Below are 26,936 nucleotides of genomic sequence, written 5' to 3'. Positions count from 1 at the left end.
TAACAAAACTTATTTACAGCAGTTATATAGACAGAAAATATTGCACCAATATGATTGACATTGTGTCAGAGTATTGCACCTGATTATGACGTAAGATTATGTCTGTTAGTGTTTGTTGTAAAGTCTGACAGCAGTAGAAGGACGGACTGTGAAACGTCTCCTTCACACAGCGAGGGTGGATCAGTCACTGAAGCTGCTCTCCAGAGTGGACAGAGTGTCCTGCAGGGGACAGAGTGTCCTGCAGGGGGTGAGACTCATGGTCCAGCATAGATGTGAGTTTAGCCAGGACCTTCTGTCCCCCACCTCCTGCACCGAGTCCAGAGCACAGCCCAGGACGGAGCTTTGTCCAGCCTCTTCCTCTCCCTCTCTGTGATGCTGCTGCTCCAGCAGACCACACCTACAGGAGCTGATGCACCACAGAGTCGTAGAAGGTCTTCAGGAGTGGCCCTGTCAGGAGTTGCCCTGTCAGGAGTGGCCCTGTCACTCCAAAAGACCTGAGTCTCCTCAGGAGGTAGAGCCGACTCTGGCTCTTCCTGTACAGTCTGTGTTATGAGTCCAGTCCAGTTTGTGGTTCAGGTGAGTCACTCTCTCAATGTCCCGTCCCTGGATGTTCACTGGTGACGGGGGCGTGGCCTCTGTGGAAATCCACCACCATCTCCTTGGTCTTCCCCGCGTTGATGAGGAGGTGGTTCCGCTGACACCAGTCCACAAAGTCCTGCTCCAGTCCTCTGTCCTCCACATCGTCGTCCGTGATGAGTCCGATGATGGCAGAGTCATCAGAGAACTTCTGCAGGACACAGCTGTCCGTGTCGTGTCTGAAGTCTGCAGTGTAGAGGGTGAAGAGAAAGGGCGCGAGGACAGTGCCCTGGGGCGCCCCCACACTGCAGGTCCCCCACACTGCAGGTCCGAGTGTCAGACACACAGTCCCGTGCTCTCACAAACTGGGGTCGGTCTGTGAGGTAGTCCAGGATCCACTCTGCCAGGTCATACTCCACACCAGCCGTCTCCAGCTTGTCCCTCAGGAGCTGATGGTGTTGAAGGCGCTGGAAAGATTGAAGAACAGGATCCTCACAGAGCTGCCAGGCTTCTCCAGGTGAGAGAGAGAGCGGTGCAGCAGGGAGATGACGGCGTCCTCCACTCCGATGCCAGGCCGATATGCAAACTGCAGCAGGTCCATGGCTGAGCTCACGGTGGAGCGGAGGTGGTCCAGGACCAGCTCCAGTGTCTTCTTCAGGTGGGACGAGAGAGCCACTGGCCTAAAGCTGTTGAGGTCTTTGGGGCGCGGTGTCTTAGGCACAGGTACCAGACAGGAGGTCTTCCAGACCTGTGGTACCACCCTCAGCTTCAGGCTCATGTTGAAGACATGCTCCATAACTCCACACAGTTCATCTGCGCAGGACTTAAGGAGCCTGGGGCTGATGCCATCAGGTCCTGCTGCCTTCCTCACTTTAATCCTCTTCAGCTCACTCCTCACCTGTGCTGCTGTGACAGTCAGTTATTGGCAGGGGGACTGTGTGCTGGGGGGATGATGAACTGAAGATCTGTGTGAGGAACAACGACACACTGGAGGGAAATACATCTGTTAATATTGTAGACGTTTATTGAAACTAGGCTAAAGGTCCGAGTGTGCCCTTTTTCTGTGGACACTTTTGGACAGACGGTATTATTCCCCTCTAAAGTTCGGATCTAATAATACATATTTCAGCCATAAAAAGCGGCGTCACAAATATAAACACTAAAGTGGAGCAGAAGGATGGAGTCTGAAGTGGTGAATCTCAGCAGCAGCAGCAGGTCGTGAGCGGTCATGATCTGCTGCTGCTTTGTCTGCGTGAAATATTAATAACGAACACTAAACATAACTCTAAATCTGGTCCTTGCTGCAGTAACACAAAAACACACACAGTAAACACCGGACACAACTAAAGGTAAAATAATGACTTTGCCTGACAAAATAATTTCCGTTGTTGCGATGAAAACACGGGAAAAAACTCATCTAATATCTCACAATTTTATTTTAATTTGACAAGTAAAAGTATATGAGAGCGACTTTATTTTGTTGAATTCATGTTCAGAGCTTCAAAAAAGTCTGTGTAAATTAGGCATAAACGTTGACTGGAATCAATTCACTTCCTGTCGTTTTCCATAGTTCTGATTTAGTCCTGGTTTAGTCCTGGTTTAGTCCTGGTTTAGTCCTGGTTTAGTCCTGGTTTAGTCCTGGTTTAGTCCTGGTTTAGACCTGGTTTAGACCTGGTGTAGACCTGGTTTAGTCCTGGTTTAGACCTGGTGTAGACCTGGTTTAGTCCTGGTTTAGACCTGGTTTAGTCCGGGTTTAGTCCTGGTTTAGATCTGGTTTAGTCCTGGTTTAGTCCTGGTTTAGTCCTGGTTTAGTCCTGGTTTAGACCTGGTTTAGTCCGGGTCTAGTCCTGGTTTAGATCTGGTTTAGACCTGGTGTAGACCTGGTTTAGTCCTGGTCCGGCCTGGTTTAGTCCTGGTTTAGACCTGGTGTAGACCTGGTTTAGTCCTGGTTTAGACCTGGTTTAGTCCGGGTTTAGTCCTGGTTTAGATCTGGTTTAGTCCTGGTTTAGTCCTGGTTTAGATCTGGTTTAGTCCTGGTTTAGTCCTGGTTTAGACCTGGTTTAGTCCGGGTCTAGTCCTGGTTTAGATCTGGTTTAGTCCTGGTTTAGTCCTGGTTTAGATCTGGTTTAGTCCTGGTTTAGTCCTGGTTTAGATCTGTTTTAGTCCTGGTTTAGTCCTGGTTTAGACCTGGTTTAGTCCTGGTTTAGTCCTGGTTTAGTCCTGGTTTAGACCTGGTTTAGTCCTGGTTTAGACCTGGTTTAGTCCGGGTCTAGTCCTGGTTTAGATCTGGTTTAGTCCTGGTTTAGTCCTGGTTTAGATCTGGTTTAGTCCTGGTTTAGTCCTGGTTTAGACCTGGTGTAGACCTGGTTTAGTCCTGGTCCGGCCTGGTTTAGTCCTGGTTTAGACCTGGTGTAGACCTAGTTTAGTCCTGGTTTAGACCTGGTTTAGTCCGGGTTTAGTCCTGGTTTAGATCTGGTTTAGTCCTGGTTTAGTCCTGGTTTAGATCTGGTTTAGTCCTGGTTTAGTCCTGGTTTAGTCCTGGTTTAGACCTGGTTTAGACCTGGTTTAGTCCTGGTTTAATCCTGGTTTAGACCTGGTTTAGTCCTGGTTTAGTCCTGGTTTAGACCTGGTTTAGTCCTGGTTTGGACCTAGTTTAATCCTGGTTTGGACCTGGTTTAGTCCTGGTTTAGTCCTGGTTTAGACCTGGTTTAGACCTGGTTTAGTCCTGGTTTGGACCTAGTTTAATCCTGGTTTAGACCTGGTTTAGTCCTGGTTTAGTCCTGGTTTAGTCCTGGTTTAGACCTGGTTTAGACCTGGTTTTTGTCCTGGTTTAGACCTGGTTTAGTCCTGGTTTAGACCTGGTTTAGACCTGGTTTAGTCCTGGTTTGGACCTAGTTTAATCCTGGTTTAGACCTGGTTTAGTCCTGGTTTAGACCTGGTTTAGTCCTGGTTTAGTCCTGGTTTAGTCCTGGTTTAGACCTGGTTTAGACCTGGTTTAGTCCTGGTTTGGACCTAGTTTAATCCTGGTTTAGACCTGGTTTAGTCCTGGTTTAGTCCTGGTTTAGACCTGGTTTAGACCTGGTTTAGTCCTGGTTTGGACCTAGTTTAATCCTGGTTTAGACCTGGTTTAGTCCTGGTTTAGTCCTGGTTTAGACCTGGTTTAGTCCTGGTTTGGACCTAGTTTAATCCTGGTTTAGACCTGGTTTAGACCTGGTTTAGTCCTGGTTTAGTCCTGGTTTAGTCCTGGTTTAGACCTGGTTTAGACCTGGTTTAGACCTGGTTTAGTCCTGGTTTGGACCTGGTTTAGTCCTGGTTTAGACCTGGTTTAGTCCTGGTCCGGCCTGGTTTAGTCCTGGTTTAGATCTGGTTTAGTCCTGGTTTAGTCCTGGTTTAGTCCTGGTTTAGACCTGGTGTAGACCTGGTTTAGTCCTGGTTTGGACCTGGTTTAGTCCTGGTTTAGATCTGGTTTAGTCCGGGTTTAGTCCTGGTTTAGATCTGGTTTAGTCCTGGTTTAGTCCTGGTTTAAATCTGGTTTAGTCCTGGTTTAGTCCTGGTTTAGTCCTGGTTTAGATCTGGTTTAGACCTGGTTTAGTCCTGGTTTAGATCTGGTTTAGTCCTGGTTTAGTCCTGGTTTAGATCTGGTTTAGTCCTGGTTTAGTCCTGGTTCAGTCCTGGTCTAGACCTGGTTTAGTCCGGGTTTAGTCCTGGTTTAGATCTGGTTTAGTCCTGCTTTAGACCTGGTTTAATCCTGGTCCGGCTTGGTTAAGTCCTGGTTTAGTCCTGGTTTAGATCTGGTTTAGTCCTGGTTTAGTCCTGGTTTAGACCTGGTTTAGACCTGGTTTAGTCCTGGTTTAGTCCTGGTTTAGACCTGGTTTAGACCTGGTTTAGTCCTGGTTTGGACCTAGTTTAATCCTGGTTTAGACCTGGTTTAGTCCTGGTTTGGACCTAGTTTAATCCTGGTTTAGACCTGGTTTAGTCCTGGTTTGGACCTAGTTTAATCCTGGTTAAGACCTGGTTTAGTCCTGGTTTGGACCTAGTTTAATCCTGGTTTAGACCTGGTTTAGTCCGGGTTTGGACCTAGTTTAATCCTGGTTAAGACCTGGTTTAGTCCTGGTTTGGACCTAGTTTAATCCTGGTTAAGACCTGGTTTAGTCCTGGTTTGGACCTAGTTTAATCCTGGTTTAGACCTGGTTTAGTCCTGGTTTGGACCTAGTTTAATCCTGGTTTAGACCTGGTTTAGTCCGGGTTTGGACCTAGTTTAATCCTGGTTTAGACCTGGTTTAGTCCTGGTTTGGACCTAGTTTAATCCTGGTTTAGACCTGGTTTAGTCCTGGTTTGGACCTAGTTTAATCCTGGTTTAGTCCTGGTTTAGTCCTGGTTTAGACCTGGTTTAGACCTGGTTTAGTCCTGGTTTGGACCTAGTTTAATCCTGGTTTAGTCCTGGTTTAGTCCTGGTTTGGACCTAGTTTAATCCTGGTTTAGTCCGGGTTTGGACCTAGTTTAATCCTGGTTTAGTCCTGGTTTAGTCCTGGTTTAGTCCTGGTTTAGTCCTGGTTTAGATCTGGTTTAGTCCTGGTTTAGTCCTGGTTTAGTCCTGGTTTAGACCTGGTTTAGTCCTGGTTTAGACCTGGTTTAGACCTGGTTTAGTCCTGGTTTGGACCTAGTTTAATCCTGGTTTAGACCTGGTTTAGACCTGGTTTAGTCCTGGTTTAGACCTGGTTTAGACCTGGTTTAGTCCTGGTTTGGACCTAGTTTAATCCTGGTTTAGACCTGGTTTAGTCCTGGTTTAGACCTGGTTTAGACCGGGTTTGGACCTGGTTTAGACCTGGTTTAGTCCGGGTTTGGACCTGGTTTAGACCTGGTTTAGTCCGGGTTTGGACCTAGTTTAATCCTGGTTTAGTCCTGGTTTAGTCCTGGTTTAGTCCTGGTTTAGACCTGGTTTAGTCCGGGTTTGGACCTAGTTTAATCCTGGTTTAGTCCTGGTTTAGTCCTGGTTTAGTCCTGGTTTAGTCCGGGTTTGGACCTGGTTTAGACCTGGTTTAGTCCGGGTTTGGACCTGGTTTAGACCTGGTTTAGTCCGGGTTTGGACCTAGTTTAATCCTGGTTTAGACCTGGTTTAGTCCTGGTTTGGACCTAGTTTAATCCTGGTTTAGACCTGGTTTAGTCCTGGTTTGGACCTAGTTTAATCCTGGTTAAGACCTGGTTTAGTCCTGGTTTGGACCTAGTTTAATCCTGGTTTAGACCTGGTTTAGTCCGGGTTTGGACCTAGTTTAATCCTGGTTTAGACCTGGTTTATTCCTGGTTTGGACCTAGTTTAATCCTGGTTTAGACCTGGTTTAGTCCTGGTTTGGACCTAGTTTAATCCTGGTTTAGTCCTGGTTTAGTCCTGGTTTAGACCTGGTTTAGACCTGGTTTAGTCCTGGTTTGGACCTAGTTTAATCCTGGTTTAGTCCTGGTTTAGTCCTGGTTTGGACCTAGTTTAATCCTGGTTTAGTCCGGGTTTGGACCTAGTTTAATCCTGGTTTAGTCCTGGTTTAGTCCTGGTTTAGTCCTGGTTTAGTCCTGGTTTAGTCCTGGTTTAGATCTGGTTTAGTCCTGCTTTAGACCTGGTTTAATCCTGGTCCGGCTTGGTTAAGTCCTGGTTTAGTCCTGGTTTAGATCTGGTTTAGTCCTGGTTTAGTCCTGGTTTAGTCCTGGTTTAGACCTGGTTTAGACCTGGTTTAGTCCTGGTTTGGACCTGGTTTAGACCTGGTTTAGTCCTGGTTTAGTCCTGGTTTGGACCTAGTTTAATCCTGGTTTAGACCTGGTTTAGACCTGGTTTAGTCCTGGTTTAGACCTGGTTTAGACCTGGTTTAGTCCTGGTTTGGACCTAGTTTAATCCTGGTTTAGACCTGGTTTAGTCCGGGTTTGGACCTGGTTTAGTCCTGGTTTAGTCCGGGTTTGGACCTGGTTTAGACCTGGTTTAGTCCGGGTTTGGACCTGGTTTAGACCTGGTTTAGTCCGGGTTTGGACCTGGTTTAGTCCTGGTTTAGTCCGGGTTTGGACCTGGTTTAGACCTGGTTTAGTCCGGGTTTGGACCTAGTTTAATCCTGGTTTAGTCCTGGTTTAGTCCTGGTTTAGTCCTGGTTTAGACCTGGTTTAGTCCTGGTTTGGACCTAGTTTAATCCTGGTTTAGTCCTGGTTTGGACCTAGTTTAATCCTGGTTTAGACCTGGTTTAGTCCTGGTTTGGACCTAGTTTAATCCTGGTTTAGACCTGGTTTAGTCCTGGTTTGGACCTAGTTTAATCCTGGTTTAGTCCTGGTTTGGACCTAGTTTAATCCTGGTTTAGACCTGGTTTAGTCCTGGTTTGGACCTAGTTTAATCCTGGTTTAGACCTGGTTTAGTCCTGGTTTAGTCCTGGTTTAGACCTGGTTTAGACCTGGTTTAGACCTGGTTTAGTCCTGGTTTGGACCTAGTTTAATCCTGGTTTAGTCCTGGTTTAGTCCTGGTTTGGACCTAGTTTAATCCTGGTTTAGTCCTGGTTTAGTCCTGGTTTAGTCCTGGTTTAGTCCTGGTTTAGATCTGGTTTAGTCCTGGTTTAGTCCTGGTTTAATCCTGGTTTAGACCTGGTTTAGACCTGGTTTAGTCCTGGTTTGGACCTAGTTTAATCCTGGTTTAGACCTGGTTTAGACCTGGTTTAGTCCTGGTTTAGACCTGGTTTAGACCTGGTTTAGTCCTGGTTTGGACCTAGTTTAATCCTGGTTTAGACCTGGTTTAGTCCGGGTTTGGACCTGGTTTAGTCCTGGTTTAGTCCGGGTTTGGACCTGGTTTAGACCTGGTTTAGTCCGGGTTTGGACCTAGTTTAATCCTGGTTTAGTCCTGGTTTAGTCCTTGTTTTATCCTGGTTTAGACCTGGTTTAGTCCTGGTTTGGACCTAGTTTAATCCTGGTTTAGTCCTGGTTTGGACCTAGTTTAATCCTGGTTTAGACCTGGTTTAGTCCTGGTTTGGACCTAGTTTAATCCTGGTTTAGACCTGGTTTAGTCCTGGTTTGGACCTAGTTTAATCCTGGTTTAGTCCTGGTTTAGTCCTGGTTTAGACCTGGTTTAGACCTGGTTTAGACCTGGTTTAGTCCTGGTTTGGACCTAGTTTAATCCTGGTTTAGTCCTGGTTTAGTCCTGGTTTGGACCTAGTTTAATCCTGGTTTAGTCCGGGTTTGGACCTAGTTTAATCCTGGTTTAGTCCTGGTTTAGTCCTGGTTTAGTCCTGGTTTAGTCCTGGTTTAGTCCTGGTTTAGATCTGGTTTAGTCCTGCTTTAGACCTGGTTTAATCCTGGTCCGGCTTGGTTAAGTCCTGGTTTAGTCCTGGTTTAGATCTGGTTTAGTCCTGGTTTAGTCCTGGTTTAGTCCTGGTTTAGACCTGGTTTAGACCTGGTTTAGTCCTGGTTTAGTCCTGGTTTAGTCCTGGTTTAGACCTGGTTTAGACCTGGTTTAGTCCTGGTTTGGACCTTGTTTAATCCTGGTTTAGACCTGGTTTAGACCTGGTTTAGTCCTGGTTTAGTCCTGGTTTAGACCTGGTTTAGTCCTGGTTTGGACCTAGTTTAATCCTGGTTTAGACCTGGTTTAGTCCGGGTTTGGACCTGGTTTAGTCCTGGTTTAGTCCGGGTTTGGACCTGGTTAAGTCCTGGTTTAGTCCTGGTTTAGATCTGGTTTAGTCCTGGTTTAGTCCTGGTTTAGTCCTGGTTTAGTCCTGGTTTAGTCCTGGTTTAGTCCGGGTTTGGACCTGGTTTAGACATGGTTTAGTCCGGGTTTGGACCTGGTTTAGTCCTGGTTTGGACCTAGTTTAATCCTGGTTTAGTCCTGGTTTAGTCCTGGTTTAGTCCTGGTTTAGTCCTGGTTTAGACCTGGTTTAGTCCGGGTTTGGACCTGGTTTAGACCTGGTTTAGTCCGGGTTTGGACCTGGTTTAGACCTGGTTTAGTCCGGGTTTGGACCTGGTTTAGACCTGGTTTAGTCCGGGTTTGGACCTGGTTTAGACCTGGTTTAGTCCGGGTTTAGTCCTGGTTTAGATCTGGTTTAGACCTGGTTTAGTCCGGGTTTGGACCTGGTTTAGACCTGGTTTAGTCCGGGTTTAGTCCTGGTTTAGATCTGGTTTAGACCTGGTTTAGTCCGGGTTTAGTCCTGGTTTAGACCTGGTTTAGTCCGGGTTTGGACCTAGTTTAATCCTGGTTTAGACCTGGTTTAGTCCGGGTTTGGACCTGGTTTAGTCCTGGTTTAGTCCGGGTTTGGACCTGGTTTAGACCTGGTTTAGTCCGGGTTTGGACCTGGTTTAGACCTGGTTTAGTCCGGGTTTGGACCTAGTTTAATCCTGGTTTAGACCTGGTTTAGTCCGGGTTTGGACCTGGTTTAGACCTGGTTTAGTCCGGGTTTGGACCTGGTTTAGACCTGGTTTAGTCCGGGTTTGGACCTGGTTTAGACCTGGTTTAGTCCGGGTTTAGTCCTGGTTTAGACCTGGTTTAGTCCGGGTTTGGACCTAGTTTAATCCTGGTTTAGACCTGGTTTAGTCCGGGTTTGGACCTGGTTTAGTCCTGGTTTAGTCCGGGTTTGGACCTGGTTTAGACCTGGTTTAGTCTGGGTTTGGACCTGGTTTGGACCTAGTTTAATCCTGGTTTAGACCTGGTTTAGTCCGGGTTTGGACCTGGTTTAGTCCTGGTTTAGTCCGGGTTTGGACCTGGTTTAGACCTGGTTTAGTCCGGGTTTGGACCTGGTTTAGACCTGGTTTAGTCCGGGTTTGGACCTGGTTTAGACCTGGTTTAGTCCGGGTTTGGACCTGGTTTAGACCTGGTTTAGTCCGGGTTTGGACCTGGTTTAGACCTGGTTTAGTCCGGGTTTAGTCCTGGTTTAGACCTGGTTTAGTCCGGGTTTGGACCTAGTTTAATCCTGGTTTAGACCTGGTTTAGTCCGGGTTTGGACCTGGTTTAGTCCTGGTTTAGTCCGGGTTTGGACCTGGTTTAGACCTGGTTTAGTCCGGGTTTGGACCTGGTTTGGACCTAGTTTAATCCTGGTTTAGACCTGGTTTAGTCCGGGTTTGGACCTGGTTTAGTCCTGGTTTAGTCCGGGTTTGGACCTGGTTTAGACCTGGTTTAGTCCGGGTTTGGACCTGGTTTAGTCCTGGTTTAGTCCGGGTTTGGACCTGGTTTAGTCCTGGTTTAGTCCGGGTTTGGACCTGGTTTAGACCTGGTTTAGTCCGGGTTTGGACCTAGTTTAATCCTGGTTTAGACCTGGTTTAGTCCGGGTTTGGACCTGGTTTAGTCCTGGTTTAGTCCGGGTTTGGACCTGGTTTAGACCTGGTTTAGTCCGGGTTTGGACCTGGTTTAGACCGGGTTTAGTCCGGGTTTGGACCTGGTTTAGACCTGGTTTAGTCCGGGTTTAGTCCTGGTTTAGACCTGGTTTAGTCCGGGTTTGGACCTGGTTTAGTCCTGGTTTAGTCCGGGTTTGGACCTGGTTTAGACCTGGTTTAGTCCGGGTTTGGACCTGGTTTAGACCGGGTTTAGTCCGGGTTTGGACCTGGTTTAGACCTGGTTTAGTCCGGGTTTAGTCCTGGTTTAGACCTGGTTTAGTCCGGGTTTAGTCCTGGTTTAGACCTGGTTTAGTCCGGGTTTGGACTTGGTTTAGTCCTGGTTTAGTCCGGGTTTGGACCTGGTTTAGACCTGGTTTAGTCCGGGTTTGGACCTGGTTTAGACCGGGTTTAGTCCGGGTTTAGTCCTGGTTTAGACCTGGTTTAGTCCGGGTTTGGACCTGGTTTAGACCTGGTTTAGTCCGGGTTTAGTCCTGGTTTAGACCTGGTTTAGTCCGGGTTTAGTCCTGGTTTAGACCTGGTTTAGTCCGGGTTTGGACCTGGTTTAGTCCTGGTTTAGTCCGGGTTTGGACCTGGTTTAGACCTGGTTTAGTCCGGGTTTGGACCTGGTTTAGACCGGGTTTAGTCCGGGTTTGGACCTGGTTTAGACCTGGTTTAGTCCGGGTTTAGTCCTGGTTTAGACCTGGTTTAGTCCGGGTTTAGTCCTGGTTTAGACCTGGTTTAGTCCGGGTTTGGACCTGGTTTAGACCTGGTTTAGTCCTGGTTTAGACCTGGTTTAGTCCTGGTTTAGACCTGGTTTAGACCTGGTTTAGTCCTGGTTTAGTCCTGGTTTAGTCCTGGTTTAGTCCGGGTTTGGACCTGGTTTAGTCCTGGTTTAGTCCGGGTTTAGTCCTGGTTTAGACCTGGTTTAGTCCTGGTTTAGTCCTGGTTTAGACCTGGTTTAGTCCTGGTTTAGTCCTGGTTTAGACCTGGTTTAGTCCGGGTTTGGACCTGGTTTAGACCTGGTTTAGTCCGGGTTTGGACCTGGTTTAGACCTGGTTTAGTCTGGGTTTGGACCTGGTTTGGACCTAGTTTAATCCTGGTTTAGACCTGGTTTAGTCCGGGTTTGGACCTGGTTTAGTCCTGGTTTAGTCCGGGTTTGGACCTGGTTTAGACCTGGTTTAGTCCGGGTTTGGACCTGGTTTAGACCTGGTTTAGTCCGGGTTTGGACCTGGTTTAGACCTGGTTTAGTCCGGGTTTGGACCTGGTTTAGACCTGGTTTAGTCCGGGTTTGGACCTGGTTTAGACCTGGTTTAGTCCGGGTTTAGTCCTGGTTTAGACCTGGTTTAGTCCGGGTTTGGACCTAGTTTAATCCTGGTTTAGACCTGGTTTAGTCCGGGTTTGGACCTGGTTTAGTCCTGGTTTAGTCCGGGTTTGGACCTGGTTTAGACCTGGTTTAGTCTGGGTTTGGACCTGGTTTGGACCTAGTTTAATCCTGGTTTAGACCTGGTTTAGTCCGGGTTTGGACCTGGTTTAGTCCTGGTTTAGTCCGGGTTTGGACCTGGTTTAGACCTGGTTTAGTCCGGGTTTGGACCTGGTTTAGACCTGGTTTAGTCCGGGTTTGGACCTGGTTTAGACCTGGTTTAGTCCGGGTTTGGACCTGGTTTAGACCTGGTTTAGTCCGGGTTTAGTCCTGGTTTAGACCTGGTTTAGTCCGGGTTTGGACCTAGTTTAATCCTGGTTTAGACCTGGTTTAGTCCGGGTTTGGACCTGGTTTAGTCCTGGTTTAGTCCGGGTTTGGACCTGGTTTAGACCTGGTTTAGTCCGGGTTTGGACCTGGTTTGGACCTAGTTTAATCCTGGTTTAGACCTGGTTTAGTCCGGGTTTGGACCTGGTTTAGTCCTGGTTTAGTCCGGGTTTGGACCTGGTTTAGACCTGGTTTAGTCCGGGTTTGGACCTGGTTTAGTCCTGGTTTAGTCCGGGTTTGGACCTGGTTTAGTCCTGGTTTAGTCCGGGTTTGGACCTGGTTTGGACCTGGTTTAGTCCGGGTTTGGACCTAGTTTAATCCTGGTTTAGACCTGGTTTAGTCCGGGTTTGGACCTGGTTTAGTCCTGGTTTAGTCCGGGTTTGGACCTGGTTTAGACCTGGTTTAGTCCGGGTTTGGACCTGGTTTAGACCGGGTTTAGTCCGGGTTTGGACCTGGTTTAGACCTGGTTTAGTCCGGGTTTAGTCCTGGTTTAGACCTGGTTTAGTCCGGGTTTGGACCTGGTTTAGTCCTGGTTTAGTCCGGGTTTGGACCTGGTTTAGACCTGGTTTAGTCCGGGTTTGGACCTGGTTTAGACCGGGTTTAGTCCGGGTTTGGACCTGGTTTAGACCTGGTTTAGTCCGGGTTTAGTCCTGGTTTAGACCTGGTTTAGTCCGGGTTTAGTCCTGGTTTAGACCTGGTTTAGTCCGGGTTTGGACTTGTTTAGTCCTGGTTTAGTCCGGGTTTGGACCTGGTTTAGACCTGGTTTAGTCCGGGTTTGGACCTGGTTTAGACCGGGTTTAGTCCGGGTTTGGACCTGGTTTAGACCTGGTTTAGTCCGGGTTTAGTCCTGGTTTAGACCTGGTTTAGTCCGGGTTTGGACCTGGTTTAGACCTGGTTTAGTCCGGGTTTAGTCCTGGTTTAGACCTGGTTTAGTCCGGGTTTAGTCCTGGTTTAGACCTGGTTTAGTCCGGGTTTGGACCTGGTTTAGTCCTGGTTTAGTCCGGGTTTGGACCTGGTTTAGACCTGGTTTAGTCCGGGTTTGGACCTGGTTTAGACCGGGTTTAGTCCGGGTTTGGACCTGGTTTAGACCTGGTTTAGTCCGGGTTTAGTCCTGGTTTAGACCTGGTTTAGTCCGGGTTTAGTCCTGGTTTAGACCTGGTTTAGTCCGGGTTTGGACCTGGTTTAGACCTGGTTTAGTCCTGGTTTAGACCTGGTTTAGTCCTGGTTTAGACCTGGTTTAGACCTGGTTTAGTCCGGGTTTAGTCCGGGTTTGGACCTGGTTTAGTCCTGGTTTAGTCCGGGTTTAGTCCTGGTTTAGACCTGGTTTAGTCCTGGTTTAGTCCTGGTTTAGACCTGGTTTAGTCCGGGTTTGGATGGCCGGTGTAACAGCGGGACGGTCGTGATCAGATTATTGAGCGGCTGCAGCTTTGAGAGGTTCAGCTCAGAGTAGATTAAATGTCGGCTCTTATTAGCTCGACGCTAACTGGAGCAGAGCGCTAATTGACTTTTTAGAACCGAACAGTGCGAACCTTCTCTGCACCAGGACAATGCACTTGTTTCAGCTCAAACTAAATTCTCCTGTAGAACCGGCCGAACCTGACAGGTTCCTGATCCGCTCCTTTTTGCTGGTCCTCACCTCGACCACCTCGACCCGTCCCGTCCTGCTGCCCGGTCCTCACCTCGACCCGTCCCGTCCTGCTGCCCGGTCCTCACCTCGACCCGTCCCGTCCTGCTGCCCGGTTCTCACCTCGACCCGTCCCGTCCTGCTGCCCGGTCCTCACCTCGACCCGTCCCGTCCTGCTGCCCGGTCCTCACCTCGACCCGTCCCGTCCTGCTGCCCGGTCCTCACCTCGACCCGTCCCGTCCTGCTGCCCGGTCCTCACCTCGACCCGTCCCGTCCTGCTGCCCGGTCCTCACCTCGACCCGGCCCGTCCTGCTGCCCGGTCCTCACCTCGACCCGGCCCGTCCTGCTGCCCGGTCCTCACCTCGACCCGTCCCGTCCTGCTGCCCGGTCCTCACCTCGACCCGTCCCGTCCTGCTGCCCGGTCCTCACCTCGACCCGTCCCGTCCTGCTGCCCGGTCCTCACCTCGACCCGTCCCGTCCTGCTGCCCGGTCCTCACCTCGACCCGGCCCGTCCTGCTGCCCGGTCCTCACCTCGACCCGTCCCGTCCTGCTGCCCGGTCCTCACCTCGACCCGTCCCGTCCTGCTGCCCAGTCCTCACCTCGACCCGGCCCGTCCTGCTGCCCGGTCCTCACCTCGACCCGTCCCGTCCTGCTGCCCGGTCCTCACCTCGACCCGGCCCGTCCTGCTGCCCGGTCCTCACCTCGACCTGGCCCGTCCTGCTGCCCGGTCCTCACCTCGACCCGTCCCGTCCTGCTGCCCGGTCCTCACCTCGACCCGTCCCGTCCTGCTGCCCGGTTCTCACCTTGCTTTAACCTGTAGGAGGCGCTTTAACCTGTAGGAGGCGCTTTAACCTGTAGGAGGAGCTTTAACCTGTAGGAGGCGCTTTAACCTGTAGGAGGCGCTTTAACCTGTAGGAGGAGCTTTAACCTGTAGGAGGAGCTTTAACCTGTAGGAGGAGCTTTAACCTGTAGGAGGCGCTTTAACCTGTAGGAGGAGCTTTAACCTGTAGGAGGAGCTTTAACCTGTAGGAGGCGCTTTAACCTGTAGGAGGAGCTTTAACCTGTAGGAGGCGCTTTAACCTGTAGGAGGCGCTTTAACCTGTAGGAGGAGCTTTAACCTGTAGGAGGCGCTTTAACCTGTAGGAGGAGCTTTATCCTGTAGGAGGCGCTTTAACCTGTAGGAGGAGCTTTAACCTGTAGGAGGAGCTTTAACCTGTAGGAGGAGCTTTAACCTGTAGGAGGCGCTTTAACCTGTAGGAGGTGCTTTAACCTGTAGGAGGTGCTTTAACCTGTAGGAGGAGCTTTAACCTGTAGGAGGCGCTTTAACCTGTAGGAGGAGCTTTAACCTGTAGGAGGCGCTTTAACCTGTAGGAGGAGCTTTAACCTGTAGGAGGAGCTTTAACCTGTAGGAGGAGCTTTAACCTGTAGGAGGAGCTTTATCCTGTAGGAGGCGCTTTAACCTGTAGGAGGAGCTTTAACCTGTAGGAGGAGCTTTAACCTGTAGGAGGAGCTTTAACCTGTAGGAGGCGCTTTAACCTGTAGGAGGAGCTTTAACCTGTAGGAGGAGCTTTAACCTGTAGGAGGCGCTTTAACCTGTAGGAGGAGCTTTAACCTGTAGGAGGTGCTTTAACCTGTAGGAGGCGCTTTAACCTGTAGGAGGAGCTTTAACCTGTAGGAGGAGCTTTAACCTGTAGGAGGCGCTTTAACCTGTAGGAGGCGCTTTAACCTGTAGGAGGAGCTTTAACCTGTAGGAGGCGCTTTAACCTGTAGGAGGCGCTTTAACCTGTAGGAGGCGCTTTAACCTGTAGGAGGAGCTTTAACCTGTAGGAGGAGCTTTAACCTGTAGGAGGAGCTTTAACCTGTAGGAGGTGCTTTAACCTGTAGGAGGCGCTTTAACCTGTAGGAGGAGCTTTAACCTGTAGGAGGCGCTTTAACCTGTAGGAGGAGCTTTAACCTGTAGGAGGCGCTTTAACCTGTAGGAGGCGCTTTAACCTGTAGGAGGAGCTTTAACCTGTAGGAGGAGCTTTAACCTGTAGGAGGAGCTTTAACCTGTAGGAGGCGCTTTAACCTGTAGGAGGAGCTTTAACCTGTAGGAGGAGCTTTAACCTGTAGGAGGAGCTTTAACCTGTAGGAGGCGCTTTAACCTGTAGGAGGAGCTTTAACCTGTAGGAGGAGCTTTAACCTGTAGGAGGAGCTTTAACCTGTAGGAGGCGCTTTAACCTGTAGGAGGAGCTTTATCCTGTAGGAGGCGCTTTAACCTGTAGGAGGAGCTTTAACCTGTAGGAGGAGCTTTAACCTGTAGGAGGAGCTTTAACCTGTAGGAGGAGCTTTAACCTGTAGGAGGTGCTTTAACCTGTAGGAGGCGCTTTAACCTGTAGGAGGAGCTTTAACCTGTAGGAGGCGCTTTAACCTGTAGGAGGAGCTTTAACCTGTAGGAGGCGCTTTAACCTGTAGGAGGCGCTTTAACCTGTAGGAGGAGCTTTAACCTGTAGGAGGAGCTTTAACCTGTAGGAGGAGCTTTAACCTGTAGGAGGCGCTTTAACCTGTAGGAGGAGCTTTAACCTGTAGGAGGAGCTTTAACCTGTAGGAGGAGCTTTAACCTGTAGGAGGAGCTTTAACCTGTAGGAGGAGCTTTAACCTGTAGGAGGAGCTTTAACCTGTAGGAGGAGCTTTATCCTGTAGGAGGAGCTTTAACCTGTAGGAGGAGCTTTAACCTGTAGGAGGAGCTTTAACCTGTAGGAGGCGCTTTAACCTGTAGGAGGAGCTTTAACCTGTAGGAGGCGCTTTAACCTGTAGGAGGAGCTTTAACCTGTAGGAGGAGCTTTAACCTGTAGGAGGCGCTTTAACCTGTAGGAGGAGCTTTATCCTGTAGGAGGCGCTTTAACCTGTAGGAGGAGCTTTAACCTGTAGGAGGAGCTTTAACCTGTAGGAGGAGCTTTAACCTGTAGGAGGAGCTTTAACCTGTAGGAGGCGCTTTAACCTGTAGGAGGAGCTTTAACCTGTAGGAGGCGCTTTAACCTGTAGGAGGAGCTTTAACCTGTAGGAGGAGCTTTAACCTGTAGGAGGCGCTTTAACCTGTAGGAGGAGCTTTAACCTGTAGGAGGAGCTTTAACCTGTAGGAGGAGCTTTAACCTGTAGGAGGCGCTTTAACCTGTAGGAGGAGCTTTAACCTGTAGGAGGCGCTTTAACCTGTAGGAGGAGCTTTAACCTGTAGGAGGCGCTTTAACCTGTAGGAGGTGCTTTAACCTGTAGGAGGAGCTTTAACCTGTAGGAGGCGCTTTAACCTGTAGGAGGAGCTTTAACCTGTAGGAGGCGCTTTAACCTGTAGGAGGAGCTTTAACCTGTAGGAGGAGCTTTAACCTGTAGGAGGCGCTTTAACCTGTAGGAGGAGCTTTAACCTGTAGGAGGCGCTTTAACCTGTAGGAGGCGCTTTAACCTGTAGGAGGCGCTTTAACCTGTAGGAGGAGCTTTAACCTGTAGGAGGAGCTTTAACCTGTAGGAGGAGCTTTAACCTGTAGGAGGTGCTTTAACCTGTAGGAGGCGCTTTAACCTGTAGGAGGAGCTTTAACCTGTAGGAGGCGCTTTAACCTGTAGGAGGAGCTTTAACCTGTAGGAGGCGCTTTAACCTGTAGGAGGCGCTTTAACCTGTAGGAGGAGCTTTAACCTGTAGGAGGAGCTTTAACCTGTAGGAGGCGCTTTAACCTGTAGGAGGAGCTTTAACCTGTAGGAGGAGCTTTAACCTGTAGGAGGAGCTTTAACCTGTAGGAGGCGCTTTAACCTGTAGGAGGAGCTTTAACCTGTAGGAGGAGCTTTAACCTGTAGGAGGAGCTTTAACCTGTAGGAGGCGCTTTAACCTGTAGGAGGAGCTTTAACCTGTAGGAGGCGCTTTAACCTGTAGGAGGAGCTTTAACCTGTAGGAGGAGCTTTAACCTGTAGGAGGCGCTTTAACCTGTAGGAGGCGCTTTAACCTGTAGGAGGCGCTTTAACCTGCAGGAGGAGCTTTAACCTGCAGGAGGAGCTTTAACCTGTAGGAGGCGCTTTAACCTGCAGGAGGCGCTTTAACCTGTAGGAGGCGCTTTAACCTGTAGGAGGAGCTTTAACCTGTAGGAGGAGCTTTAACCTGTAGGAGGAGCTTTAACCTGTAGGAGGCGCTTTAACCTGTAGGAGGCGCTTTAACCTGTAGGAGGCGCTTTAACCTGTAGGAGGCGCTTTAACCTGTAGGAGGAGCTTTAACCTGTAGGAGGAGCTTTAACCTGTAGGAGGAGCTTTAACCTGTAGGAGGCGCTTTAACCTGTAGGAGGAGCTTTAACCTGTAGGAGGCGCTTTAACCTGTAGGAGGAGCTTTAACCTGTAGGAGGCGCTTTAACCTGTAGGAGGAGCTTTAACCTGTAGGAGGAGCTTTAACCTGTAGGAGGAGCTTTAACCTGTAGGAGGCGCTTTAACCTGTAGGAGGAGCTTTAACCTGTAGGAGGAGCTTTAACCTGTAGGAGGCGCTTTAACCTGTAGGAGGCGCTTTAACCTGTAGGAGGAGCTTTAACCTGTAGGAGGCGCTTTAACCTGTAGGAGGCGCTTTAACCTGTAGGAGGAGCTTTAACCTGTAGGAGGAGCTTTAACCTGTAGGAGGAGCTTTAACCTGTAGGAGGCGCTTTAACCTGTAGGAGGAGCTTTAACCTGTAGGAGGCGCTTTAACCTGTAGGAGGAGCTTTAACCTGTAGGAGGCGCTTTAACCTGTAGGAGGAGCTTTAACCTGTAGGAGGAGCTTTAACCTGTAGGAGGAGCTTTAACCTGTAGGAGGTGCTTTAACCTGTAGGAGGCGCTTTAACCTGTAGGAGGCGCTTTAACCTGTAGGAGGAGCTTTAACCTGTAGGAGGCGCTTTAACCTGTAGGAGGAGCTTTAACCTGTAGGAGGCGCTTTAACCTGTAGGAGGCGCTTTAACCTGTAGGAGGAGCTTTAACCTGTAGGAGGCGCTTTAACCTGTAGGAGGAGCTTTAACCTGTAGGAGGAGCTTTAACCTGTAGGAGGCGCTTTAACCTGTAGGAGGCGCTTTAACCTGTAGGAGGCGCTTTAACCTGTAGGAGGAGCTTTAACCTGTAGGAGGAGCTTTAACCTGTAGGAGGAGCTTTAACCTGTAGGAGGAGCTTTAACCTGTAGGAGGAGCTTTAACCTGTAGGAGGCGCTGCTCTTCGGGATCATATTGTTCTTTCTGCGCCAAAGATCGAACCAAAGACGTTTTTTTGTTGTTTGATCATTTCCCGGCAGCATTTTCAAATCGCCAAACCAGATCCGAGGTTTTTTGCCCAGAGTTGTTGGAAACAAGTGGGCGTAATCCTTCATTCGTCCAGGAGTGTCCATCGCAGGAGACGATGGGGTCATCACAACGGTCTGTTCATCAGGATCAGTGGCTTTAATCCGATTGCGCGACGATCCTCCTGAGAACGCACCGAGTCGAGTATTCTGTGGGAAAAGCTGCCGACGCCGCGCTTTACAAACACCTTCTGGGACTCGTGGGATCCTTGAGTGTGATGTTCAGACGGTCTGTCCTGAAGCTCCGTGTGGTCCTCAAGAGGTTAGTCCTGAAGCTCCGTGTGGTCCTCAAGAGGTTAGTCCTGAAGCTCCGTGTGGTCCTCAAGAGGTCAGTCCTGAAGCTCCGTGTGGTCCTCAAGAGGTCAGTCCTGAAGCTCCGTGTGGTCCTCAAGAGGTTAGTCCTGAAGCTCCGTGTGGTCCTCAAGAGGTTAGTCCTGAAGCTCCGTGTGGTCCTCAAGAGGTCAGTCCTGAAGCTCCGTGTGGTCCTCAAGAGGTCAGTCCTGAAGCTACGTGTGGTCCTCAAGAGGTCAGTCCTGAAGCTACGTGTGGTCCTCAAGAGGTCAGTCCTGAAGCTACGTGTGGTCCTCAAGAGGTCAGTCCTGAAGCTACGTGTGGTCCTCAAGAGGTCAGTCCTGAAGCTACGTGTGGTCCTCAAGAGGTCAGTCCTGAAGCTCCGTGTGGTCCTCAAGAGGTCAGTCCTGAAGCTACGTGTGGTCCTCAAGAGGTCAGTCCTGAAGCTACGTGTGGTCCTCAAGAGGTCAGTCCTGAAGCTCCGTGTGGTCCTCAAGAGGTCAGTCCTGAAGCTACGTGTGGTCCTCAAGAGGTCAGTCCTGAAGCTCTGTGTGGTCCTCAAGAGGTCAGTCCTGAAGCTCCGTGTGGTCCTCAAGAGGTCAGTCCTGAAGCTACGTGTGGTCCTCAAGAGGTCAGTCCTGAAGCTCCGTGTGGTCCTCAAGAGGTCAGTCCTGAAGCTACGTGTGGTCCTCAAGAGGTCAGTCCTGAAGCTCCGTGTGGTCCTCAAGAGGTCAGTCCTGAAGCTCCGTGTGGTCCTCAAGAGGTCAGTCCTGAAGCTCCGTGTGGTCCTCAAGAGGTCAGTCCTGAAGCTCCGTGTGGTCCTCAAGAGGTCAGTCCTGAAGCTACGTGTGGTCCTCAAGAGGTCAGTCCTGAAGCTCCGTGTGGTCCTCAAGAGGTCAGTCCTGAAGCTCCGTGTGGTCCTCAAGAGGTCAGTCCTGAAGCTCCGTGTGGTCCTCAAGAGGTCAGTCCTGAAGCTCCGTGTGGTCCTCAAGAGGTCCGTCCTGAAGCTCCGTGTGGTCCTCAAGAGGTCAGTCCTGAAGCTACGTGTGGTCCTCAAGAGGTCAGTCCTGAAGCTCCGTGTGGTCCTCAAGAGGTCAGTCCTGAAGCTACGTGTGGTCCTCAAGAGGTCAGTCCTGAAGCTCCGTGTGGTCCTCAAGAGGTCAGTCCTGAAGCTCCGTGTGGTCCTCAAGAGGTCAGTCCTGAAGCTCCGTGTGGTCCTCAAGAGGTCAGTCCTGAAGCTCCGTGTGGTCCTCAAGAGGTCAGTCCTGAAGCTCCGTGTGGTCCTCAAGAGGTTAGTCCTGAAGCTCCGTGTGGTCCTCAAGAGGTCAGTCATGAAGCTACGTGTGGTCCTCAAGAGGTCAGTCCTGAAGCTCCGTGTGGTCCTCAAGAGGTCAGTCCTGAAGCTCCGTGTGGTCCTCAAGAGGTCAGTCCTGAAGCTCCGTGTGGTCCTCAAGAGGTCAGTCCTGAAGCTCCGTGTGGTCCTCAAGAGGTCAGTCCTGAAGCTCCGTGTGGTCCTCAAGAGGTCAGTCCTGAAGCTCCGTGTGGTCCTCAAGAGGTCAGTCCTGAAGCTCCGTGTGGTCCTCAAGAGGTCAGTCCTGAAGCTCCGTGTGGTCCTCAAGAGGTCAGTCCTGAAGCTCCGTGTGGTCCTCAAGAGGTCAGTCCTGAAGCTCCGTGTGGTCCTCAAGAGGTTAGTCCTGAAGCTCCGTGTGGTCCTCAAGAGGTCAGTCATGAAGCTACGTATGGTCCTCAAGAGGTCAGTCCTGAAGCTCCGTGTGGTCCTCAAGAGGTCAGTCCTGAAGCTCCGTGTGGTCCTCAAGAGGTCAGTCCTGAAGCTCCGTGTGGTCCTCAAGAGGTCAGTCCTGAAGCTCCGTGTGGTCCTCAAGAGGTTAGTCCTGAAGTTCCGTGTGGTCCTCAAGAGGTCAGTCATGAAGCTACGTGTGGTCCTCAAGAGGTCAGTCCTGAAGCTCCGTGTGGTCCTCAAGAGGTCAGTCCTGAAGCTCCGTGTGGTCCTCAAGAGGTCAGTCCTGAAGCTCCGTGTGGTCCTCAAGAGATTCAACAAGTCCAGGTTTAGAAGAACAACGAGGAAACGTGTGAGTCGGTCAAAGCCTCAACGTCTTTAGACCAAATGTGAAATCTGGTAGTAGTTTTGATTATCGCACGGAACGAGCCATTTGCACGTTTCAAGTGTTCAGCACCAGTTCAAATAAGGCTTCTTTTTTTTGTCACATTAGCTTCAGCTTTGAAAATTGAATGGTCAAAACCCAACAAATGTTCTGTCTGTGTCTGTGAACCTCAGACTCGTATGTGAGTCTAAACTGAGCTGTTCCTCTGCCGAGCTAAGACTGGGACTAAGACTGGGACTAAGACTGGGACTAAGACTGGGACTAAGACTGGGACTAAGACTGGGACTAAGACTGGGACTGGGACTAAGACTGGGACTAAGACTGGGACTAAGACTGGGACTAAGACTGGGACTAAGACTGGGACTAAGACTGGGACTAAGACTGGGACTGGGACTAAGACTGGGACTAAGACTGGGACTAAGACTGGGACTAAGACTGGGACTAAGACTGGGACTAAGAATGCACCTCACGGCTTCTTCACTGAGCACAAGCAGAGCGTTTAATGGCGTCCCCTGGTGGCGGACTCGACTCGGACTCTGGCTAATGGTCTTGGTCACTCCTCTCAAACAGAGTAAAGTACATCTTTACAGTACTTTGACATTTGTACTTTGACTTTTGCACTTTGTTGGAAAAGTAATTACATGGACACGAACCTTAAATGAATTAAAACAGATGTAAATATCTAAAGTGTAAAGTGGGTGAACTCAAACCTGGGGCGCTGAGAGGAAACCCCTTCTTAATCCTGTTTTAATTCTGGTCTAATCCCGAGAGGTCTCCTGGTTATAAAAGACTTCGGAACAAGTCCAGGACCAATCCCGGCGACCAGGACCAATCCCGGCGACCAGGACCAAGCCCGGGGTGGGACCAGGACCGAGCCCGGCGTGGGACCAGGACCGAGCCCGGGGTGGGACCAGGACCGAGCCCGGCGTGGGACCAGGACCGAGCAGAAAGACCTTGTGCAGTCGAGTCACGCTTCTGAACTCAAGTCGTCTCGTCTCCGGCGGGAACGTTGAGCTTCTGTTTTGGTCAGTTTGTTTCTGAACGTTCTCCTTGTTCTTGGCTCTTGTAAACTTTCCATTTAATCCGTTTTGCATCGTTTCTGGATGAATTCCTTGTACTTTGACAAATAACTGATGAACTCTAATGAGCGAGAGTGAGGCGTGCAAAGACAAGGCTTGCGGAAGTTTGTCTTTTGTCCGTTGGAGTTTATAAAAGAGGCGTGATTTTTATCCCACGAAGCACGAATGCGTCAAAACGGACTCGCATTTATTTGCAGTGAATTGTGATCAAATGGTTTCAAACGGTCAACGATGAGCTGCGTCCTTTTCCTTCTACAGCCTCGTCACTCAAGTCAAACATTCAAAGAGTAAGACAGTCATGAAGTGCTTGACGATATTTGTGCTGCCTCGTGGAATTCATGTATTTGTTGTTTAATCCGACATTCAGCAAAGTCCATGTCTATGAAGGTACAAAACATACAGGAACAGGAAAAAAGAAAATCACACTTTTTTTCCCAATTGAGACGTTTGGAACTCGACATCAGACCAAAAGGTTTCACAAGAACCCCAGTGGGACCCTGCAAAAAAAAAAAAAGATTTAAAAAAGATTAGAGAGACAGGGGCGGTCCTTAGCCTAAAACAACAAGAAGGTTCTGGGTTCAACTCTTTCACGCTTTTCTCTCTGTGTCTGAGTGAGTTTTCTCCATCAACACGAAACATGCACCAGGAAACATCCTCCAGCTCAAATCCAGACCAAGACTAGACCAAGATCTGGATCTGGACAGGTTTGACGCAGAGACACTGAAGGACGGGTCAAATGCAGAGGCATATTTTCCTCCGGGGACAATAAAGTGTAACGTAACTAAGACTTTGAAATGAGATAAATGAGTTTAAACTTCACATTCAGACCAAACGTGACCCATATTCACCATCACGGTTTTAATGTTCCAAAGACGATCCATGTCTAATATCTGTTTGTTTGCTTGTGCAGTTTCACACTTTAGAGCTCCAGCTCAAGCTCCTGGTCACTGCCTCCTGCTGGAGGTGTGAGGTACTGCCACGTCCCGATGGGTCAAACGCATCGCACGGAATGCCCCAGGAAGATTGATGTGGCGGCGATCCAGGATATGTACAAGAAGTTTCTGACAGAGTGTCCAAGCGGAGTTCTCTTTCTCCACGAGTTTAAGAAGTTCTTCGGAGTCGAACCAACGGGCGAAGCCTCGGAGTACGCGGAGAACATGTTCAGAGCCTTCGACAAGAACGGGGTGAGCGAGATATAACCGCTTGTCTCCGTCTGTGTCCAACCTGAGGTCTTTTTGATCTCTTTGCAGGACAACACCATCGACTTCTTAGAGTTTGTGGCGGCGCTGAACCTGGTGTTCAGAGGCGACTTGGAGCACAGACTGCGCTGGTCCTTCAAAGTCTATGACCGCGACGGGAATGGACACGTGGACCGCAACGAGCTGCGGGCCATCATGGAGGTGAGTCACTCCTGGATCATGGAGAACGGTCTGGAGAAAGGTCTGGAGAAAGGTCCAGAAGTAGTTCTGCATATTGATTTTGTCTTGTTCCGTCGATGATTCACATGTGCAATCCCCCCACACAATTAAATGTTGCGTGGTGTGATCCTGGCGCCCCCTGGTGTCTGCGCAGAGCATGTACCGAGTGAAGAAGGGCTCGCGCTCGGAGAAAAGTGAGGAGATGAGCGTGGACGAGGCTGTGGACCGACTTCTGCAGGCCGTGGACGCAGACGGAGACGGTGAGGGCCAAACCCAGGGACCCTGCCGCTCAGCCGGGAGGTTGCGGGTTCGACTCCTGATCTCTCTGTTTTCCCACAGGTCGCATTAACCTGAAAGAGTTCTTGCATGGGGCCAAGGAGGACCCGTGGGTGCTGAACGTGCTGAAGCTGGACATGGACCCCGTGTCTTGGGTCATGGAGCAGAGAAGGCGAAGCGCGCACTTTTAACGGTGGAAGAGTGAAAACGCGTCTCCACTTTGAGTCCGCCTGTGGCAGTAAGAGCATCTGTCCTAATATAATGTCCAGTAGGTGGCGCCTTAACTGTGCAAACACTGCTCCTTTCTCGTGTAACCTCTGTGCTAGATGTATATTCTGGTGGTTGTTTTCAAAATCGAAAGTATCGTCTTCAACGCTGGGTGACATTTGTGTTTTTTGATAAAATTACTTTTAACGTGGACAGCACAATAATGAGACTGTTGTACAAAGGTTTTATTGAACGTCTTTTAACTTTCAGTGCTGGGGCGGCGCATTGTCTCTGCAAAACAAAAACAAATGAGATAAGACTGTGAGGCTAAACGAGGCGAGATCTCAGGGAACAAATGGACGGCGTCTCCTTTTTTGCTGACAAATACACTCTGTGTGACACTCGTCATCCCTTGTGGGCTGAATACTGTCTTCTACCGTCCGGGGGAAGGTTTGTGACCCCTCAAAAGAAGTCCAAAGAGGCTTTACATACTTTGTCCCGCGTAGTATTCAGCTTCTTCTTTTGTTTGTCAATGTATTTCTAGTCAAAGGATTTGTATCGGGAGGTGCAATAATTACAACTAATGATCTCAATGGACTTTATGACTTTCAAAACCTGAACCAAGTATTTAATAAATGATTGTTACAAATGGAATTGGTCTCCGTTTTATCAATTTAAATGAACTTGTGCGCTTTTCTACTTTTGTGCAAGTTTGATATATTATATACTTGTTACAGTGCAGCTACCGCTCGATATGCCTCACGAGTCACGTGACATCACTGTGGTCACGTGATGCAGACGTCCGCTCGCTGTTAGAGAGTCAAAAAAACAGCAGATAAAAGTGAAAAATCAAAGGGTCGACAGTTGAAGACAGAAGTTCGAAGCTCTACAGCGGCAATTGACTTTTGTGGACATTTATATCTGCTCTTTCTCATGCACAAGCCCTCTGCACCGGACACGCCCTCTACACCGGACACGCCCCCTGCACCGGACACGCCCTCTGAACCGGACACACCCTCAAAGCTTTCAAGAGCAAAAAGAATTCAGACTTTTTGTTGGCACAGTGAGCATGCAGCTTTTGTCTTCCAGATGGCAGTAGTGAGTGTGTGACATCACAGACGCTTGAAAGATCAGGTTTATCCGAATGTCTCTGAGGCCTTATTTGCGTAAACGAAGGTCCACACTCTCTCCTGCCCAGGCCGACTCGCTCCTGTAAAGTGAAGAGAAACTGTAAAGTTATATGACGCTCTAAAAAAAAGAATGAACAAAGACGCTGGGTCCAGGGTGTGTTTGGTGTAATAAGACGAGCATGAAACGATCACAGCAGGAAAATAAGCGGCTGTGGCCCCAGAGGGCGAAGGACAGCGATGGACTGATTAAAGCGGCTCGACTCGGTGTTGTTCTTGTAATAAAGTCAAAATACTGTTTGTTACACAGAGAACCTTTAACCTCGTATTATAAGGACCGATCTTCCCAAAAAAGCCTGACTAAAATGTCAGTGTAGCCTCCAGTTCTACTGTAAGAAACCTCAGAGTCTTATTTGACCAGGAGCTCTCATTTAAAGCTCATATAAATCAAGCTTGTAAAACAGACTATTTCCATTTGCGCAACAAGAGCCAAAATCAGAAGAATCCTGCCTAAAAGTGATGCTGAAAAACTTATCCATGCATTTGTAACGACTAGATTAGACTGTACCTCCTGCTCACAGCGTGTCCTAAAAGCTCCATAAAAAGCTTTCAACTGGTTCAAAATGCAGCAGCAAGATTACTAACAGGAACAAAAAGAAGAGAGCACATTACACCGGTGCTGGAGTCTCTTCACTGGCTCCTGTTGAGTTTAGAATCAAATTCAAAATTCTACTCTTGACCTACAAAGCCATAAATGACATGGCCCCATCCTACCTCAAAGATGCTATAGAACCATATCATCCAAACAGAGCTCTTCGCTCTCAGAATGCCGGCCTTCTGGTGGTGCCAAGAGTCTCTAAAAGCACAGTAGGAGGTAGAGCCTTCTGGTGGTGCCAAGAGTCTCTAAAAGTACTGTAGGAGGTAGAGCGTTTAGCTACCAAGCTCCTGTGTTATGGAATCAGCTCCCGACCCATGTTAAATATGCTGACACAGTCTCTTCATTTAAGTCCAGGCTTAAAACGTTCCTCTTCGAAATCGCTTATGGTCAGACTAGTTACTTATGGTCAGACTAGTTAGGAACAGAAACATAAACCCACAGCTTTAGCTACGCTGCCCTAGGAGTAACTATGCTGGGGGAAGTATGACAGCTTGAGCACCATCCTCTTCTTCTTCTGACTACTTATGCTATCAAACAATATTTATTTTTTAATTCCACTTGCAAACTGTTCACCGCCTTCTTTTCTTTCTCTCACTCCTGAGGACCTGTGGACCCAGATGCCCCTCCCCTGGTGAAGTGGTCCCTGCCCTGTGTGGACGGTCCCTCATCTGCCTGAAGAGTGGGTCCAGCTCGACTCAGTCGGTCCCTCTTCTGCCTGAAGAGTGGGTCCAGCTCCAGTCTCCTTGTGTCCGTCTGTCCGTCTGTGAGAGTCGGATCTCTCCTTCACTGGAACTCCTCCAGGTTTCTACGCTTTTTTCCCAAAGAGGTTTTTTTGTAGTTTTTCCTGGCCGAGAAGGAGAGTCTAAGGACAGAGGACCCTGGGACATCGTCCCTCGCCACCACAGACATTGTCTGACTCCATCGCCACCACAGACATTGTTGATTCATTTTTCACTGTGGCAACTGTTGTTGTGATTTTGGGCGTTACAAAAATAAATTTAAATGAATAAAATGATCTCCAGGTCAAACAGAAGCTGTTTTTGGAGAATAAACCAAAGTCTTTGTCTTTGCGAAGCTGAGACTCTAAACTAAAGCCTCGATGAGATTTTGTAAATATAATATGGAGTAAAGCTGCTGTTGGAGGTCTGGTCTGACAGAATGTGACTTTTAAATTCACACTCCAAAGCTGAAGC

General features: G+C 49.2%; 2 protein-coding genes across 2 annotated transcripts in view; both read left to right on the top strand.

Moving 5' to 3' along the window:
- LOC140380629 (glutamine synthetase-like) overlaps positions 1-26,936 on the top strand; it is a 170,483-nt gene that overhangs the window by 59,566 nt on the left and 83,981 nt on the right. The gene's annotated exons all lie outside the window — the stretch shown is intronic.
- On the top strand, positions 21,933-23,973 carry LOC140381066 (guanylyl cyclase-activating protein 2-like). Its single transcript, XM_072465088.1, has 5 exons — positions 21,933-22,003; positions 22,981-23,241; positions 23,308-23,457; positions 23,630-23,735; positions 23,815-23,973. Exons 2-5 carry the CDS (start codon positions 23,044-23,046, stop codon positions 23,940-23,942), a joined length of 582 nt encoding a protein of 193 aa, XP_072321189.1. The 5' UTR covers positions 21,933-22,003; positions 22,981-23,043; the 3' UTR covers positions 23,943-23,973.

Source organism: Eucyclogobius newberryi, unplaced genomic scaffold, assembly GCF_026437365.1.
Source record: "Eucyclogobius newberryi isolate DKJ021-1_F unplaced genomic scaffold, fEucNew1.0.hap1 SCAF_5, whole genome shotgun sequence".
NCBI classification, from domain to species: Eukaryota; Metazoa; Chordata; class Actinopteri; order Gobiiformes; family Gobiidae; genus Eucyclogobius; species Eucyclogobius newberryi.
The sequence above is the reverse complement of the archived record's forward strand: the minus strand, read 5'-3'. Positions and strand labels throughout refer to the sequence as shown.